General features: G+C 37.8%; 1 protein-coding gene across 1 annotated transcript in view; it reads left to right on the forward strand.

Moving 5' to 3' along the window:
- Positions 1-21,396, forward strand: part of LOC122805262 (dynein axonemal heavy chain 11-like) — a 4,596,980-nt gene that overhangs the window by 1,245,789 nt on the left and 3,329,795 nt on the right. The window contains exons 19-23 of the mRNA XM_044075350.1: positions 13,945-14,028; positions 14,308-14,466; positions 14,572-14,694; positions 14,782-14,904; positions 17,140-17,364. Of these exons, the coding sequence (XP_043931285.1) occupies positions 13,945-14,028; positions 14,308-14,466; positions 14,572-14,694; positions 14,782-14,904; positions 17,140-17,364 (714 nt within the window). The remainder of the gene's footprint in view (positions 1-13,944; positions 14,029-14,307; positions 14,467-14,571; positions 14,695-14,781; positions 14,905-17,139; positions 17,365-21,396) is intronic.

Consider the following 21,396-nt stretch of genomic DNA (forward strand, 5'->3'; position numbering starts at 1 on the left):
ACTCCTTACTTTTCTTCTGCAGCCAATTCTGTCAAAGACACACATCGTACAACCTTAGATCACAATCTTTAAGATTTCTGTGCACCTTTCTCACAAAATTCACTCCACTGACCACCTCAGACATAGGAATTGCTTTCTGCTTATCTAAAAGACATCACCACCTTCACAAAATTTAGGCATCAGCTCAATGTGTATTTTTCCTCCACAAGGCATTACTTAGCTTTATAACTGCATTACATTCACTCTGTCCTTTCTGCATACATTCACCACATAACTTAGTGATAAGACTAAATTAATGCTAATTTTCCCCTATTTCTCTCCACTGTCTTTTTCTTGTACCCTCCTCCACTACTATTTCTCCTTCTTACTTGTTTCCACTTCTCTACCTTCACAGCACCCACTTCCCTACATTGCACTTCACTACTCTTCTACCTGTCCTCCACCATACACCTTATCATCCTATTACTATAGTGTAAATTAACCTACAGTAACTCTATAAAAGAACTGCATATGCATTGATATTAGATAGAACTCTACTTTGTTAGATAACCTTTTTCTATGGTATAATGTTTTTGCATGCTAATTATTGTATTAGATTCCTACAAAGCAAAAACTGAGGGTAATGCTACTCAATGCTAGAAGTCTAAATCTCAAAATGCACTCACTCGAGGCTCTCCTTAAAATGGAGAACATCGATATCTGTGCAGTGACTGAGACCTGGTTCAAGGCTCCAGAGAGCACCCCTGCACTACCAGGCTATAACTCATACCATACTTTTCGGCGATGTAATCTGGACCAAAACACCAAAGGCGGAGGTGTGTCCATATTCATTAAGGATATCCACACCTCAAGGCTAGTTGCTCAGCATAATGCATCTGAGGTTATCCAAGTGCAACAAACTCTGGGCAAAACTGCAATCCAAATTGTAGCTTGCTACAGATCCCACCACCATGCCCCAGGATTCCCACTCCTCTTTTCTTGATGTACTGGAAAATATTAGGGTTCAACCAAACACCCTAATAATGGGCGATTTCAACTACCCCACCATTAACTGGGAAAACTACTCGTGTACCAACTCCTTAGCTCAATGCTTTCTGGAATTCATAAACTCCAATGCCCTGGATCAACTTATCCACACCCCCACCAGGGGCAACAATATCCTAGACCTAGTCATTACCAACATGAGTGACTGGTGTTCCACACCTGAAGTCAACACCTCGTTGGTCCGATCCGACCATAAGCTAATCACCCTTGATATCCACATCCCGTCCCCACCCCCTATTAAGGAAACCACGGTAAAAAATTTCTCCAAAGCCAAATTCATGCTTCTTAAGACAGAAGTGGTGAACTTCATGACACCCATGCAGCTGGATAGTACAGTTACAACTGCTGAATCCTACACAAATGCACTCTGTAAGCACTTACATGAGTGCATGGATTGTGCTATCCCAAACAAACCAAGACGCTATCCTCCAAAAAAAAAGGAAACCAGTCTGGTGGTCCCCTGCCATAAACAAACTGTACAACAGAAGGAAGAAACTGTTGCAAAAGAGAGTAAAATCCCATGAGTGGAGGAGCTCCCTGGTCAGCCTCAGTAAGAAGCTGAGATCCCTTATAAGATCTTCCAAAGCTAGCTACAAAAACAAAATCACCACTAATTCTAAGGACAACCACAAAGCATTATATAGCTATGTCAAGAATCTTGATGGCAACACCCAGATCTGCTCTGAGTTACAGCACAAAGGCACAAAAATTACAGAACCAACTGATATTGCCAACATCCTGGCAGATAGGTTCAGTGCTAACTTTACCCCCCACCCCCTGAAGGGCCTGTATCTATACAGGAAGAATGCAGAGTCCCTGTAATCACAACTATGCAGGTAAAAGCTGCACTCTCTAAAGCCAAAAACACAGCATCCATGGGACCGGACAACATCCCAGGCTGCGTTTTACATGAACTTCAGAACGAACTGGCTCCCCACTTAAGCACCATGTTCAATAATAGCCTCACATCAGGCTTTGTGCCCACTGAATGGTGCACAGCAACAGTTATCCCACTCCACAAAGGGGGAGCCAACACTGATCCTGGGAACTATTGACCTATTAGCCTGATGAGCCTGGTCTGCAAGGCCATGGAATGTATCATCATGGAACTCATAAACAAAGACATTGGTAACCTCCAAACTCTGGATACCACCCAGTTCAGGTTTGTGAAAGGCAGATCATGCCTCTTGAACCTGATCAACTTTGAGGCAGTCACCAAAGCCGTAGATGAGGGTAAGGTGGTTCACACAGCCTATCTTGACCTCGCCAAGGCTTTCGACACCATCCCCCATTCTGGAATTATAGCTAAACTTACTAAACTAGGTATAAATCCCTACATCACAAGATGGGTTGCCAACTGGCTCACTGACACAAACCACACTGTAAAAGTTGCAGACTCCAAATCTGACCTCAAAGCTGTGACAAGTGGAGTACCACAGGGTTCTGTCCTGGGACCTCTTCAGTTTGGTATTTACTTTTCTGAAGTACAGGCTAACACAGAAGGCCTCTGGCTAATGAAGTACGCAGATGACTGCAAACTAGGAGCCATAGTCAAGTCCCTAGATGATGTGGACATCCTGCAGAAGGGCCTCGCTGAGACAGATGCCTGGTGTCAGAGCCATGGCCTCAAGCTCAATGCCAAAAAGTGCAGTGTCATCCCCTTTGGTAAAAACTCTACCAATGAACTACCACATAGGCAGCAATCTACTTAACACTGAATGTGTGATAAGAGACCTTGGGACCCAGGTGGACAGTAGTCTCTCCTTTGATAGTCACATCGCCACAGTAGTCAGGAAGTCCTTCTACGTGGCACACTTCATCATAAAAGGGTTTTCATCCAGGAAAAAAGAGGTCATTGTTCCCCTCTACTTGACACTCATTAGACCCATTATAGAGCACAACCCCCCCTTTTGGAATGTACCTCACATGACATCTGCAGCAGCTGGAAAGGCCACAGAAGTACCTCACAAAGAGGATTACTGGCCTCAAACAAATGCCCTACACTGACCCCCTCAAAAAACTCCAGCTTTACTCCATAGCATATCACCTACTCTGAGGTGATCTCTGCCTAACATATAAAGCTATGTCAAACCCAGAGCTGTTGGACATGCTACACCTAAAGAAATCCCAATCCCTCCAAGCTACATGCTCTAGGAACCTAAACCTTGTCACCACAATAAACAGGACATGCTGGAGAGATAGATTCCTGTCCCAGAGACTTCCCATACTCTGGAACAGGCTACCCATCTATGTCAAGCAAAGTTCTTCATTAGCACTCTTCAAGAAAAATCTTGATGAGTGGATGGGAAATATGAAATACACCCCGGGGATCACATCTGTGTCTCTGCTCGACAGTGGCACAGGAAAATAACTTTCTTGGGTGGTGTAAGCCAGGGAACCTTGTTGGCTAGGCTTACGTAGGCCCTTGGGCCAATAGCCTAGTACATACATATGAACAATGATGTTATAATGCTTTAAGGTCAACTACAAGTGTCTGAATCCCAGACGATCAGAAAACACTGTCTCACAGCTAGGAACTCTGATATTTTCTAGCTCACATGGGCTGCTGCTCACACTCTAACTCGACTACACATTCAGACAAAGTGGAGAAGCAGTACAGAGAGAGAATGGAGCTAGAGCACCTCACCCAATCATTTAGCCGGGTTTGAGCAAGATAATTGCAACAGCCATGGGGAGGAAGTAATAGTTGTGAGTGTACCTTAGGGTTTCAAGCAGTGATTGCAAGGAGGAGTTAGATTTAAGGAGCAGTAGGGCAGGTTTAGAGTTAGGGAGTAGGATGGAATTATAGGGTTAGAGGAGTTGGAGCATACCTTTCAACATCTCAGTTCAAGAAATCCGGACAAAGCCAGAAACAATGGTGGGACAAAGGCTCAAAAATAGGGACATATTTTAAACAATGCTCTTGTAAACTTAAAAAGTTGCTAGAATAACAGGTTTTGCATTATTATGTATTTTCTGAAGGATATGAAGTCTGAAAGTAAAATGTCTGCCATTATTTAGTGACTTCAATCCTCAATGATTTGCCAGAAAACCACAACTTTTATGAGGAACAGACCAAAAATATGAAGTAAAAATTTGGACATTCTATGAAAATCTGGACAGTTGAGAGGTATGAGTTGGAGGGAAGTTTTAGGATCAGGGAGCGATAGGGGAGTTTAGTGTTAGGAAGTGGCAAGGATATTATTGATTTAGGGAGCAATTGGGGAGTTTAAGATTAGGGAGTAGTTGTAGAGTTTGAGTTTAAGGAGGGGAGTGGAGTTTTAGGTTTGTGGAGGGATCAGGGAATTTAGGCTGTAGAGCAGGAGGAGAGCTACAGTTATGATTAAGGACCAGGTGAGTGTTTTAAGTTAGAGCTGTGCAGTTTAGTAGGGTTGGGTTGTGGGAGTTCTAGGTAATTAATAGGACTGAGCTACTGGGAGTTAGGTCTCTTGCCATTTAGAGCAAGTATGTTGTAAGCGACTAGCACATCAGCACTTGTATTAGACCCAATATTTTTGTATGCTTAATATTGTTTTTGTACTCTTCATCTGTATTGTTAATTACTTTTTTAATTCTTTGTACTCACTTTTCCTGGGCTGAGCCTGAAAACAATCAGCCTGGATCAATGTTCTATCCCAGTCAACAAATGGTAAATAAAAAAATAAAATAAAATGCCTGAGAGATATGTACTGTTTCTCATTGAATGGGAATGATGTAATAAAGCATTGCCTACAGTCTGTATCAGCAGTAAAATACACATATTGCTTGTTGGACGGGGGAGGGGGAGTAATGTATCCATTTTTTTCTTAATGCGGATGTTCTCAACAGGTGCAGCATTAGTATAAGCAAGAATAAGTCCATTGCTCTTAATGTTAACAACTCAATCCATTATGCGCATATTTGTGAACACAGTAACAGAATAAAGTAAATAGTTTCACAGTTTATATTTTGAAGTATGTGATAAATATATTATGTAATATCTCCAAATTTTGTCCCTTTCAGAATTGTTGTTTTCATTATTTTTAAGATATTTTACAGTAGGCATTTTAGGGGGGTGTAAAAATGCAGAATGTTCTTGTTTTCCTAAAGCTCCAAAGTCTATTGCAGGTAAAAGATATGGATATCTAGATATGTAGCTGTCTTTTGTGTAATTTCTTTGTATTGCACTGTTTCCAAGACAAATGCAGTGCAGTTTTTAATCTTTATGTACCATGTTATAGTATATAGGAATTTAGAAAATAGTAGACACTGCCTCATAAATAACAGGAAAAAGTCAAAACTTGAGGGAAGCAGTACTCTCAGCTAAAAAACTGTAATTGTTGTGGTTTACGTTTAATTTTAGATGTAGTAATTTATGTATTTGTATTAATTTGGCTTCTTTTTGCTACTGATGTCAAACTCAAGTATATTGGTATTGGTTAATGAACTCTATTGAGCTTTTCTACTGCTCTGTTTTTGTTATCAAAGTATGAATAAAAAAATTTAGCAGATTAGCCTCTTCTTTGCTATGAGAAGCTGCACTGCAAGTTTAATGCATTGTTTTTATTGCTGAATTAGTGATTTTGCTTTTAAATTAGTTTATTTGTTCTTTCTGGTAAAATAAGAAGGAATCCAAGCAAGTTTTGGGTGTTGATTGCTGTAGAGGCCAAATTCAAGTGAACTGTTTTTGGTTGGTCTAATCTATGACCTGTCTGTTGCTATAAATAAAGCGTATTAGTGGTACTCAGTACATCATACAGCAGACTTGTGCTGCACACTGTGTTGGCAAAAGCTTTCTGATCTATAATCTTCTCTGTGCCTCCTCCCTTCCCCAAATCCTAGTAGTACTGCAACTAGTGATCCTTAGAAATGCAGACAGCTACTAGTATTTGTGCAGCAATCTTTGCTGCTCATCTGTTGTTTTCCAAGAAGCCTCTTGCAGCCCACTGCTGTTCTAGAGTATCCAAAATAGATCCCAGCTGCTCTGTCTTGGTCTAGCAGCCTATAGCTGCTCTGTTTTACTAATTCTGTACACTTGCTTAAAGACAATGCACTGTCCATTGGATCACTAGCAATAAACTTAATTTGCAGAATTTACTTCATTAGTAAGTCTGCAGAATATTCAGTTGAATTCTTCCAAATCTATGGACAAAAGTGAAAGGTTGGTCTGAGTGTATTGCTTTTGTTGCCAGCATTATATCACTTTGTGTCTTTCCTGATGCTCACAGATAATGAATACTTACTTAATAAAAGACATTCTGTTTGTGAGAAGTGCTACTATTTAACAGGCGTGGAGGCCTCAGTCTAACAAAAAGCAAAGGCTGTAACTAACGCACACACTTCCACAGCATTCTACATCAACCCACACTAAAATGTTTGATGTTGGGCTGTAAAACATCATTGACAAAGCCTCCTATTCTCACAAAGACAATGTCTCAGTGAAAAATCTAACAACACATCACCTTCTGGCACACAACAGAGTGACCAATATTTACATAATTTCAAATCCGACAGATCAGACCACTCTATTAATAAAAATGTTTTAGTGGTCAGTGACTCTGTAGTCAGTCATCCTGATCATACCGCTCAATCTCTTAGAGCGAGAAATATGGACAAAGGCATAAATAATGGGGGGGGGGGGGGACAAAGGACCAAAAATAGGGACACTTTTTAAATATTGATCTTAGAAACTTAGAAAGTTCATAGAATAACAGGTTTTCCATTAGCATGAATTTTCTGAAGGGTTTGAAGTCTGAAACTCAAATGTCTGTCATTCTTGTCTGACTTCAACCCTCAATGATTTACCAGTGATTTGCCAGAAACCAATAATTTTATGAGAAACAGACCAAAAATATGAGGCGAAAATCTGTACAGTTGAGAGGTATAATCCTGATTCTCCTCTCATTAGGCTGACCATCAGGGTGATGGCGAGTTTAATTTTCAGGTTCCTGGATCTCTGACATCACAAGGGTTCTTAAGGCCTTTTAACCTAAGAAAAATATCTATGACATGGTGGTGGTCTGTGTGGGGGATGAACAATGTGGCATGCAAAACCTTGAGGGTTATGCAGAGAGATATGCCAGGAGTTTCCATGCATGTCACAAATGCAGGCAAGACTGTGGTCCTGAGCAGAATCTTTCCTTCCATCTCCAAGATTCATGCCTATGCACAAAAAAAAAAAGAAGATAATTGGCTTCAATGATTGGTGGCATTCTAAGGGGATCCAGTATGTATCAGCATGGAACAAAATGCTCAACAGTCCTACTTGTTTTACTAGGGATGGTCTGCACCTTTTGTTGTAAGGCTTTCCCATACTGACTAAAGTCTCATAGTGCCTTTTTCAGGCAGTGTTCAGCTATTGGTCATCTCAAAGTAACTGACATATCTAATCCAAATAGCCATATTAAGGCGACTCTGCCAAATGTCAGAAGTCTCAAAAAAAATGCCCAACTTTGAGGCTGTATTGCATTTGGTATCTAACTTTGAGTTTGTCCTGCATTTGGGATACATCCATGTCTGTCTAATTACTTTAACTTGGTTTAAATGTTCAGAAAGCACTCCCTCTATACTTAGGCTATGCACCTAGTATGCCTTCAGACCTAATGGCAACTGTGATTGCATCTCCATATTTGTCAGGGACCATATCACATCTAGGCAGATTCCCAGAGACCCACGAACAGAGATCACTGAGCTCTAAATCACACTAAGCAGGAAGAGCTACCATTTTATAGCCTGTTACACAGTACCCTATATGTTCCCTGACAATCATGTAAGGTTCTTAAATGTACTTGGTGAATTCCCTATAAACAATAACTCCATTAATAAACTTGAGCAACTATACCTCAAACGTGTGATATGCCAAACAGTTCCTAGATTTAATAAAAAATCTTCTTGGACCAGATTGTTAACAAAACCATTACAGGGCATAATTTTTTTGACCTGGTCCTTAATACATAGACTGTTCATCATAATGATCACTGCTGCAGTAGCCTAAGCTATATGAGTTATATCTTGCATAGGATACAACAGCTGGTCAGCTACCAAAGCTTCAGGGCACCTTCCATGCACTCAAACCATTAGTTAACTCCAGCTGAGCTGATTAAAAGTCAGGTTTAAGCCCCAAGCCCTTCAGTGCTTTTGTGCCACTGAAGAGAGTGCTCTTCTGTGGATTGATGGTTGATTGATGAAGGATTGATGGTTGGCAAACACTGTTCCATTGCTGAGCAGAAAAGTTCCCTTGGGGGGGGGGGGGCTTTCCACTTTATTTTTTATCACACAAAATGTACATTTTCAGTAAAAGATGAACTTATAAGCCATGGAAAAGTGTTTTCATTGACTGTTTTGTGACTTATGAACTTTTAAACAGGAGCATACTTTTGTGGTAAAAAGTTGTTAAAAATTCTTCAAAATGACTTTTTCTGTGGAGAAGCTGTAATTTTACTTCTGGGGCGAGGGTAAGTGATTAAAGTGCTTTTTATTGACTATTGCCTCTAGGCTTCCCTGAAAATTTGGCACCATTTTTGACTTCACCATGGAACAATGTACAGGTTCCCTAGCTGGACCTTCTTCCACCCACAAAAAAGAAAGATTGTTAAGCAGCCTTTGCCGCCACAGCAGACTGGTAATTTCCCACAGCCACAGGTGGTCACTCTGCTGAGGCCAAAGCTAGTTCCTTACACCACTCATCTTTTTCTTCAGATCTCACTGGCATAGACCCTACAGGCACCATTTACTGAGAGTTAGACACATCCTCTGTGGCTGTTGGAGTGAGCAGGAGAGAACCATCTTGTCAGTCTTGGAAGAAGGGGCAGGGAAGGTGACTCTACTTATCCAGAATGTTGTCCCCATCCCTGTGGAAGTTGTTTCTCTCAGTTCTGGGTCTGTTTCTTCACAGATTCCTGTCAAAAAGAAACAAAAAACTAAACATTCATTTTCTACTGTACCAGTTACTCTGGATTACTCTGGAGAGGTTTCATTTATTATACTTTGCACAGGGTCTAGTGCAGGCTCTTGTTCCTTCTTATGAAGCTGTCAACTTTATCTCATTTTTCACAAACCTAGGGTTTCCTTGAGACATAATCCTTCACTTATGCCTAAAGTTGTAACCAGGTTTACCTTAAGCCAATTTAACCATCTCCCTGTTTTCTTTCCATAACCTGAAATGAGAGGGAAAAGGCTAGCTCATATAAACAATCTTTCAGGACTTCCTATTAGTTGTTCATTTCATATTAGGGTAAGAAAAAAGGACAACCTTTGTCAAAACAGACTATTTTTAAATGGTTGTCTAAGGCTATTACCCTTTGTTATTCCCATCAGAATAAAACTATTACAGTCAGGGTCAAGGCTCACTTTACCAGTGTCTTGACTTCATCTATGGATTTTTGGAAAGAGTTAGAGACTAAAATAATTCTAGAAGCAGCAGCTTGGTCATCTGTGCATACCTTTATAAAGCACTATAAACTCAGTTCTTTCTGCAGGTCTAAGACAGGCTTTGCTAGGACTATTCTCCAGTAGCTTCTGGTGTCTTCTCCTTACTCCTCTCAATTCTTCTAAGCTATGGTAATCTACCCATATAGCTTAAGCTACTGCAGCGTGATTATAATGATGAACATCCTACAGTTGTGTAAGTAAACACACTGTAACTAACTGTAACAGTAAATGTTCAAATAATCACTGCTGCAGTATCCATTCTCTCCTATCTCCCTTATTTTTTGTTGAATTGTTTTCCAGGGTGTGGGCATGTATTTTTTTTTCTTTTTCTAGCATTGTCATCTCAGACGTTTACCTCCTTCTCTCTGCTTGCATGAAAGTTCAAGCTGACTACCCCTTTGGGTGCATGGAATGTGCCCTGAAGTTTTGGAAGCTATACAGTTGTTATATCCTATGCAGAAAATAACCCATATAGCTACTGCAGCAATGGTCATTCAAACACATACTGTTATGGCAAGTTTACTTACGCAACTGTACTTTCTTCATGCACTATTCTCCTTGTGTGTCCTTTCCTGGTTAAGTTGTATCATAAACTAGTGGCCTTCGCTTTCAAAATGTCTAAACCTGCTGACACCAATATCAAGGAGTTCAAGGATTTGAAACATTATAATCTCATCAAATTATACAAAGCAGTTTCAAAGTTCACTTATAGCTACATTTCATTGGATGCTGTAACAGATGGTAGCTTCACAAAGGAGTTCTATGTTCACTTAGATAAATGCATAGAACTGGCAGTCCCCACCAACTCTTAACTATAATAGGAAATTTAAAAAACAAAGCACCCTGGTGGTCCACCAACATAAATAAACAGTACAGTAAAAGGAAGGAATCCTTAAATTATACAGCTGATCAAAAGACCCTTTAATCAAAGATAACATCAGAAAATTTACTAAAAATTTGAAAATACTATTATTTCTACTAAGGTAGCAGATGAACTTAGGTTAGCATCTGAAAGTAATGACAATTACAAATCCATATTTAGTTATGTTATGAAACAAAGAAATAACACCCAGCATTGCTCTGAATTTATTCATATTGGCACCACCTACTTTGACCCAAAAGACATTGCTAACATACTAGTAAACAAATCCAGTGGAAATGTTGCCCAAGAGATGACTCTCCAAAGTCCACCTACCCCTGAAGATGTCAGACCACCCATCATCCCTAAAAAACACATACTGCAGGTGTGCTCCAAACTAACACTACTTCCTCCATGGGACCTGATATTATATCTGGTTAGAAGCCCTTGCAGAGTAACTCCTTAAGCTATTTAACCTGAGTTTAGCTACTGGCTTTGTCCCTGATGTTTTGCAGTAATAGTGGTGATGCCCTTCTGCAATGGTGGCCCAAACACTGACCATAGAAATTATACAGGCCCATCAGACTGGCAAGCCATATTTACAAAGCCATAGAACATATCATAACTGTCCTGATAAACTGTGACATTAAAAATCTCATTAAGCTGGCCTCTCAGACATTTGGCTTTAAGTATTGATCTTTTCTAATGTGTCTGGACAACTTTTTGGAAAGAGTAACACAAGCTGTTAACACAGCATACCTCAACCTGGCCAAAGTGTGTGACACCTTCCCCAATGCTATCATAGTTAGTAAGCTAACTATACTACAAATAGATCCATATGTGGTGTGATGGATAGCAAATTGGCTAAAAGACAGAACCTACACTGTGCAGGTATTAGGTGCCTCATCAGAGAGCTGATCTCCTAACCATGAACCAAGACCTCTGGCTACCCAAGTTTGCAGATGATGTAAACTGGGAATCATTGTCAAGTCTCCCTCTGATGCCCACACCCTTCCACAAGAACTTACACTTGTAAATATCTGGAGTACAAAAAAAATGGCTTAAATTAAATGCCAACAAGTTAAGGCCCTGGTAGAATGACCCTTGACCTTGGTTGGAATAGTTTTGTCCTGGTGGGAATAACAAAAGGTAATAATCTTAGACAACCATTTGCAAATAGTCTGGTTTGTCACATTTGTTAGACTACCTCTCCCCTAAACATACAACATAGACAATACTTCACTTTAAAATGAGAATGTTGTGTTGGAGACCTTGGAACTTGGGTGCCCTCTCCTTTAATTATCGCGTAATGACAGTAGTCAGAAAGTCCTTCTACTTAGTGGGGTGGATTGTTAAGGGAATATCATTCAGATCTATAGGGGCCATTTTTCCCCTTAAAGTCATCATTGATTAGTCCAGTTATTAAGTACAATGTCCCCTCTGGGATGTACCTCACTAGACATAACAAACAACTAGAAAGATGCCAGAGATTCCTGATTTAAAAACCCTAAGATGCCAAAAATGACTGGAAGCTCTCTCTCTCTCTTTGTTCAGTATCTTCTAGATTCCTGAGGAGAGATCTATGCCTTGCTTTCTGAGCCATTAGAGACCCATTAGTACTGAATCTTTTATATCTCCACAAATCAAATAGTCCCACAAATGCCAGAACCAGGGATGTAATTCATCACTAGCAGATAAATCAAACATGTTGGAGAGAGGTTCATTATACAGTGCCTTCTGCACCACTGGAATAGACTCCCTCTGCAAATTAAGTAATGTGACATGTTATCCTCCTTGAAATCAGAAACTGGGTAATTGGATGAGTATTCACAAATTCACTCCTGTCTTGACTGACCTAGACCTCCTTGAAAAAGGAGGTATGGTCTAAGGGTGAGTATTGGCAAGGTGTAAAATGGTCATAATCTTGCTTGGTTTGTATTTCCTATAATCCAATGATTCCACAATTCATTTCAGAGTTGGCCTAGGGAGGAAAGCTCCATAATACATAACCTGGAACATTTTTAGAGTAGCTTAGCTACAGCAGAGCAGGATGGTACTTCAGTAGTAAAGATCTCTGCCACACAATATAGGATCTGGGGGTTCAGTCCTGACCTTCAGTTACTGACTGTGTGAAGTTTGTGTGTTTTCATTCTGTCTGTGTAAATTTTCTCCAGGCACTCCTGTTTCCTGTCTATATAGTTATTGCATTTAACCTTGCCTCTGCGGCTCAGGTCATGGCTAAAATGAATCTCTGAACAAGATCCCTTACTTGGTTAGCAGATGAATAAATTGAAAAACAGGCATAACATGTCACCCAGTATGCGTGTTTAGTTACTCACTCAAGCATGCTTTTTTTGGATATGTACAGTTCACACCTATACCTCCTTATGGCATCCAGAACTTTTTTGGGTCTAACTTTACTTACCCGCTAATAATCAGCAATATTAAAGAGGACAATGACTTATTGGTAAAATGGCACTAAGATTGTTAGTCTAGCATGTCCTGCAATAGAGAAATTAGAATGTGTTTGCCACTTATTGTTCATGTTTTCATATTTATGTTATTTTCATAACTGAGACACCTACATTTTATTGAGGTATATAGTGTGAAACACCAACGTGGGAGGCAGGACATGTCACTGTAAATGCTGGTTTGTGTCGCACTATACTGAAAATACTTCTAGTTCTTTGTTAGTAGTTATGAAAATAAGCAGTATTTCTATATGTACTTAATACTTCAAAAACCGCGGTGGTGGTGCTGCGGTAGCGTTGTTGCCTCACAGTAAGAAGCTGTCTGGTTCGATTCTCAGCTAGAGCGTCTTCTGCGTGGAGACATGCATGAATGGGCATACCTTCGTTGAAGGTTGTGCATCAGGGCTGGTAACTCGGCACGTAAAAATCAACTACCAATCATTAGCAGACCGGAGTTCCGCTGTGGCGACCCCTAACCGGGAAAAGCCAAAAGACCCAACAACAACTTAATACTTCAAAAGCCAAGTGACTTACAAACTGTAGGATAGTATTAGATGAAAATTAGATGTAGTTAAAGAAAACTGTTTTATATTTGCACTGTAAGTTACACATCTTGAGAGAAATCTAGTATTATTTGTATTGTTAATTATATAATTAAACACATTTTCATATTTCTGTAAATATCTCAATAAACATGCACTAGTAGAGGAATTTCTTGCCTTGTGAAAGCTTATGTCTGGTTAACGAAAATGTTCTAACAGTATATTCACAGGTTGTATTGTTTGCAAGAAATAAATATTTGTTTGTGAATGTTTAGGAAAAATATAATTTGGGGGTTGTCTGCATTATAATACATTATAGTACTAATAGAAAATACTATGAATGTATGGACTATTATTACTGTAAAGAATACTTCTTATTGATAACCATTACTATTTGTACAGTTTTAATAGCTTTTATTGTTCAAAAAATATTTACATTTGTTTATCTTATCCTTTTTAAGTTTATTTTTTAGAAAATGCTCTGAAATGCAAATTTTTTGTAGGCTGCTAGAGGTGTGAGATTCTTACCACATAGGTGTTAATGAATTAAATCACTTGAGTTTATGTGTTATGGAAATTAAATTACTTAGTCTCTAAATGTCCATGCATTTGCTTTTAGGCCAGTATTGATGACTGGACTCATACACCATGGAAGCAGATAAATGTTGAAATAATGGATATGGAACTACGAAGATTTGCTAAGGTACATTTAGATTTTGTAAGCAGAGCATGCTCTTGTATTTTAGATACTTTACTCATGATTTGTATTTTGTTTGATTGCATTTTGGTAACAAAGTAAAATATTGGTATGACATTTAGTTTCTTTGCTTATTGAAACAACTGTGTATGAAAGTTATATGCACTGTTTTATGTTCAAGTGTTTACACTAAAGTGAGTAATGGTAATGGGCAAAGTGTTCTAAGGAATCATGCTTATATGCTGGTTTCAGAATAATATATTGATGTGTTTTGTCTCACTGGAGGAAATGAAAACCCTTGATAAGGAAGTCCGAACATGGGATACGTATATTGGGCTCGAGTTAACAGTTCGAAATTTGCTGACATCCCTAAGGGCTGTAAATGAACTACAGAATTCAGCTGTCCGTGAAAGGCATTGGCATCAGCTCATGAATTCTACAAGGGTACATTTAAATAACAACTTGCATGCCTGCTGATGTTGTTGAGCATTTATGTACAGCTGTACTTTTTAAGTAGTTCAGAAATAATCCATTTATCACATTTCACAGGTTATATTTATCATGAATGAAGAAACTACTTTAGGAGACTTGCTGGCCTTACAACTACACAAAGTTGAAGATGAAGTGAAAAATATTGTAGACAAAGCAGTAAAAGAAATGACAATTGAAAAGGTATTTGACATAGTCATTGTGATAATTAAAATAATATTTATTTTCAGTGACCACACCATACTAAATAAAACATGTTTCATATTGTAGGTGCTTGCAGAAATTAATCAGACATGGAGCATGATGTATTTTTCATATGAAAAACATTCCAGCACAGGAACACCTCTACTGAAGTCTGATGAAACCCTCATTGAAACACTGGAAGATAATCAGGTATTCATTATATATCAGAGACTTCTGAAAATGCAGTATTATGCAAGGTACAGTATATAGGAAGTCACGAGGTATGAGTGAGAACTCTAGCTCTTCTGAAGTTTTTATTGCTGGACTACATGAATAAAAAAATGATGGAATGAGTTACTAACATAATGAAGTCTAGAATTAAAAAATGCACATGTACATAGAGAGATGGATATCTATTATAAAACTTTTCATTGACCCAGAACTTACATGTAATGATTTTTTTAATTTTAGTCGAATAAAGTGTCTGGATGGAAAGACCTATCAGAAGAGAAGCTGCAGTCACTTTCTTCTGGGCACCAGCTACTATTCCTTTTACGCTGTATTTGAAACCTTTCATATCAGTGGTGTGTGTTTATGTGGGAATATGTAGTTATTCATGTGTGTAAATATATTTTTGAGTGTTCTTACTTCATATCTGGCTAGGAAAGTGCCCTCATATTTCTGTTTATATATTTTTTGTGTAGTGAAGGTGCCCGATTCTAAAAGACTTGTTCTCAGAGTGAGTGACTTACAATAGTGTAAACTTGATTTATAGACAGGCCTTCTGCCAAAGTAAGTCACTTATACCAAAAGCAAGCCTTCTGGAATCTGGCCCACAATGTCTGAATATGGCACTCCTTCTGCACTGAAATTTGAAGCTCATTATCTTTGCCTGTGCACTCTATGAGCTTTTCCACATTCTCTTCAAATTCAGGTAAAGGTGAGAAGGAATCTGCAGGTGGCACTATGATGTGTTCCAATAGCATAAAGGTGGATAACAAAACTGGAAAAACCTTTTAAAGACCGAACCAGGAAACACAAAAAGAACCAGTCCTATGATACAAATCCAAAAAAAAACACTCAGTATATTAGCGCTTTCATCCACTTTTAATTCTGTGAACGTCTTCAGAAAAAACATTGGATTTGTATCACATGACTGGTTCTTTTTGTGTTTCCATATAGGTGGATAACTTGCATCATGGCAATTGCATCATTCATTAGTTTAGATAAAGAGTAGAAACAATCAAAAAGTCACAGTGAGTGAAAGAATTAGAGTGAGAGTTGGATCCAAGTCTTTGATAGCAAATAGCTTGTACTTTGAAAAAACAACATTTTCTCATTTTGGATGAGTTTCTAATTCTCTGTCACTTATTTAAAATGTTCACAAAAATGCTTATTACAAAATAACATGACACTGCATGCAGCTATAAATTGTACTAAGAGATATTGCATACATTCTATGAAATTATTCATTGCTATATAGAATACATGATGTAGACTGAACAATACAAAAAAATTACCCCTAGCAGCCTTTAATATAAAAATGTCATACTTATTCTTTAGCTGTAAACCTAGAAAGTGTTCTAACCTTTTTAAAAAATAAGATACCATGTTGCTTCCTGTTGATTTTTGACTTAAGTATTGCTGTGATTTCAGTCTTTGCATGTTAATATGCCTGCATTCATTTAAATCAATGACATTTAAGAAAAGTAATGTAAATTACCCTTTTTATATGTTTAGTTGATATGATGACATTTCTTTGGCACCCTATGATTCATTTATGTTTTTATGTAGCGTTATGAAGAATTCACATTTGATATGTGGAAAAATAGGAACATGTCAGAAAAGCAGTATGTTATATTCCAAATCTCATGCTCCTGGACCAGTTGGCAGTTTAAGATTCTTGCATAAGAATGACTTCCTGAATAAATGTTTTTTCCCCAATAAATAGTTGCTGTATGGTATGCTAGTTAAGTTGTTTCAACTTTGAGTAGTTTTCTGTTACTAGATGAACATTGTAAAGTAATAGTTTCTGAGTTTAATGGTGGCAAACTGGTGATACTGAAAATTTAAGAAGCCATGCAAAATGTGAAGTACACCTTCAGCTCACTTAGGATGTTTATAATACAAATTACGTGCATCTAAAGTGTAATAATGATGTAAGGGCCCAAGGTATAACTCTGCTACACTGTTTTATATTTCACTCATTGGTCAGTTTAATTTGGCCTGGGCTATTTTTTTGTTATTCCATTTCACTTTTCAGAATGCTGTCAAGCAATTCTAGGAAGGCCTAGCTTGTAATTTGTATGCCACTGTTGCAACCAAAATTTAATATGTATATTATTAGTTGAACAGAAGTAAGATGATGAGGTAGGAGCTAATATTTAGCCTGTAAGTGTACAACCTACTTATACCTGGTGGCATTGTCTGTATTCTGATTTTTAGGTGCAGCTGCAGAACATCTTGATGAGTAAATATGTGGAATACTTCTTGGTAGAAGTTAGTGGCTGGCAGAAAAAATTAATCATTACAGATATGGTTATATCCATTTGGATGGAGGTTCAACATACATGGGCCCACCTGCAAAGCATTTTTACTAACTCTGCAGATATAAGAAATCAACTCCCTGAAGATGCTAAAAGATTTGAAGGGATTGATCTTGATTTTAAGGTACATATAATGGCAACTTCTTTCTTTTATCATACATTTAAATTAAAAGTTTTGTTCTTTGGTTTAGAAGAATTTAAAACACTTTTGTGATATTTTACAATGCTGTTTGTCTATGATGAACTGATTGATTGTTAGCAAGGCTTCTGCAATAGAATAAAGGAAGAAAATCAACTTATCTTTTGAGATTTATTTTTTCATTCAAGATTTGCAGTGTATAGTTTAAGACACAATATGGTGTGATGTGTAATCTGTGTATACACTGCAGAACTTTTAAGATGGTTGTGTGCTAAACCTAGACAGAATGACTGTTGCATGTTATATAATGCCACTTTAGCTAAATGAGTAAACATACCAAATATCCAGTTAAATAATATTGTGGGTGCTGAATGCATATCTCTTTTTTAATTTCTGATACCACAAAGAGAATGGACCCCAATCCTAAGTCAAAGTATGATTAAAGTTCATGAAATTAGTATTGTTTCAATCTTTGATGTTAGCCAGAAGTGCTCTTTGCAGTACCCACAATGTGACCAGTAATGACTCCTGAAATTCATATGGAGTTACATGATTCAGTAACACGTCTAAGTACGATTGTAAATTCTTTTTATAAGACCCATTGCTCCTTCTATTATTGGAACTGTCTGGGTATCCTTCTTTCACATCGCCCTTATTTCTCCCTGCAAATCCTGGTATTTTAGGACTTTGTGTCTCTCTGTATGTAAGATACAGTAGTCACTGGGTGCAGCAGTTTCAATGATTAATGCTACTTTTGTCTTATTTTCATGGACTACTATATCTGGTTTTCTCATATCTATTTTTTGAACTGTTGGCAATGGGTGATTCCATGTGATATAAACTTCATTTTCTGCAATGCTTTTTTGGCTCGTTTCCAGTGTTTTTCAGCTACTTCAATATTATATATTTGCACAATCCCCAAATGCAACAGTCTTGTAACATTATTATGCCTTTCAGTATACAGTCCTGCTGCCATTAGTATATCACAGCCAGCAACAGGATGTTTTACAAAACCTACATTTGTCTGTTTCTCCCACATGTTCAATGGACTTTGTAAACCAGCATGTATGTAGTCCACTATCTTGGGCCATCAATATTAACCTTTCATCTTTTGGTTTAAATTCACCTGTCCTTAACTATTCCTGCATTCAGTCCTGATCAACATGAGGTTGTTCCAAGAGTTTTCTATACTTGCAACTATATTTATGCATTTTCCAAATTTCTTGCCTTCTCATCTGATCCTTCACCTTATATTCTTTCTTTTGTATTTTGACACATTCAGCTGCTGCCTGAGTTTTATCTACTTCTGGTTTGAATTCCATTCCCGCTTGATGCCGATATGCTTCTGCCAAGCTAAGCAGGGAAGTCATCTTAGACTTATTCTCCTCATGTTTCAAAACTTTCACTATGTTTGGGTCTTGTGAGATCAGCAGATATGTATGCAGTCCCACAATTGCAGATCTATACCTCCTTCAGAATGGGGAATATATAGTCTTGGTATGCACTCATTTTTATAAATCATTTGATGAGCATGAAGCATCCTTCTTGTTTTCCTTTCCAACCTCTCCAGCACCTTTTGGGACCAGTCAATCACTCCAAAACTGTAAATTAGGACAGGAAGAGCAAATTGGTTTATAGCTTGAACTTTATTCCTAGATGTCAACACAGTTTTCAGTATTAAGTATTCTAAAATATTCCTTACTAAGTTTCATTTGCATTTGTTCATGTTTTATTTTTGATCCTTCATCAATTCCCAATATATATATATATATATATATATATATATATATATATATATATATATATATATACTCCCTCTTGCTCAAGTTATTTCATATCATATTCCTGTCCCAAACTAATGTTTTCTTGGTGCTGCAGCTTTCCTGCTTTAAATGTTGCTTTTGCACATTTATCAAGACCAAATATCATCTGAAAAATTTGTGACCACTTGCAGTTGTGCTTTCAGTTCTTCATCTGATGAACTATACAGTTTTAACTAATCTACAAAAAGATGATAAACCTTTCCACTTTGATGTTTTCTGGGAGCCAAATTGTAGCCATGACTTAATCTGTTAAATAGACAGCTTAATGAGTTAAGGGCAAGACAAATGAGCAGCTGTGATAGAGAGTCACCCTGGAATATTTCCCTTTGAATTTTTATCCCTGGTATAATTTTTTCTTTATCGTGGCTTAACTGCAAAGTGGTTTGCCACTGTTTCATGGTTGCTGTAATGTAATCGATCAATGTAGGATGTATCATATACATTTTAATGACTTTTTTATCCATGAATTTGGGATACTGTCAAATGCTTTTTTGTAGTCTGTCCATGCCATACTTAGATTCTTCTCCTTCTTACAGTTCTCCATTATGACTTTATTTAACAACAAATGATCCTTTGTTCTATATAACTTTCATTGCCATTTTGTTCTATTGCCATGATTGTGTTTTCTTCTATATGACTATAAACTCTGTTGGCATCAGTTCCAGTGTATAGTTTATATGTCATCAGAAGGAGGCAAGTTATTAGTCTATAGTTTTAGGATAGCTTGCAGGTTCATTCTTAAGTAAGAGTATTGCTTTTCCTGTTGTTAATCTGGTTGGTATCTGTAATAGTTCTTAATTATGGCTAGATCTTCATGTAAAGATGTTAATACTTTTAGCCAAAAGTTAGGTACTGCATCTGGGCCAGAGGTTATCCAATTAGGAGTTTTTCTTAACTTTATTTCAGTCTCTCTGGCCATTACTTCATTTCATTTCATGTCCTGTACATTTGAACTTTTTATTAGCCACAGTGGTGCAGCGGTAGCGTTGTCACTTTACAGCAAGAGGTTCTCCTGTTTGATTCTTGGCTGGAGCGCCTTCTGTGTGGAGTCTGCATGTCTTCCCTGTGGTCGAATGGCATTCAAAAGACATACATAGAATGAGCGTGCCTTCATTGAAGGTTGGGTCGAGCTGGCACCTTGGCACTGTAAAAATCTACTGCCAATCATTAGCGGACTGGAGTTCTGCTATGGTGACCCCTAACCGGGAGAAGCCGAAAGAAGAACAACATTCAAACTTTTTATTCTTTCTTTTACTTCTTCTATCTATTTAGCATCTTTGTCATGCTCCACAGGATTTTATAGACATTTCTCCAAAATGTATCTATTTCTTCTTTTTTGGTGGTGTTTCAATTCCTTTTGCCTTGTTTCCCAATTCTGTATAAAACGTTCTTGGGTCATCAATAAATTGCTTATTTTGTACTTTTCCTTTATATTTATCTGCATATATTCTAAGTTTTTCTGCCTGTGCTGATATTTTTTGTTTATTATTTGCGATAGTGCATGATAGATCCTGATCTGTTCTGATACTGTGCATTGCTTTTATCACGTATATCTTTCTGAGTATTTTTGTTGATCTGTCCCCTCTTCTATACTCTTCTAACAGTGACATTTCTTGTCTTAATTGCTTGATAGTTTTCTCTATTCGATAATTCCATAATGGCATTCGATTTCTCCCCTTCGTTTCCCTTACTACTACGTCTGTTATATTACATGAATTTCTATGGACAGTCCTAATTATTGCGTTTATTTGTTTTACCAGACTTCTAACTTTTTGGGTTTTATTGACTTTTTGTAGTCTGTTTCTTTCATTGATCTTAATATGTCTGTCCATCTCTGTTAAATCAATCAACTCTTCTCTTAGATCATTTTCTTCTACACTGAGGGCACATTCTTTGTTCTCTGTTTTTTGCAGGCATTCTGTAGAAAGTTTCAGAGCATCTTCCTGTGCCACATTCTCTTCTGTTTCAAACTGTGTCATCCATTGCTCTTTCATATGGGAACTCACTGGCCTATCATTTCACACATTAACTGCTTCAGAGTTGCTACAATTTCCTGTTCATTTCCTGCCTGTGGAACTCAAACTGAACATTTGTACTAATTCTTATGAAAGGCTCCACATTATCTTCACATGACAACTGATCAGATTTTTTCCGCTCCACTAGTTTCTCCTTAATTTGGGGATCCATTGCTCTA

The sequence above is a fragment of the Protopterus annectens genome, chromosome 6.part1 (genome assembly GCF_019279795.1).
Source record: "Protopterus annectens isolate FY-2018-M chromosome 6.part1, PAN1.0, whole genome shotgun sequence".
NCBI lineage: Eukaryota > Metazoa > Chordata > Ceratodontiformes > Protopteridae > Protopterus > Protopterus annectens.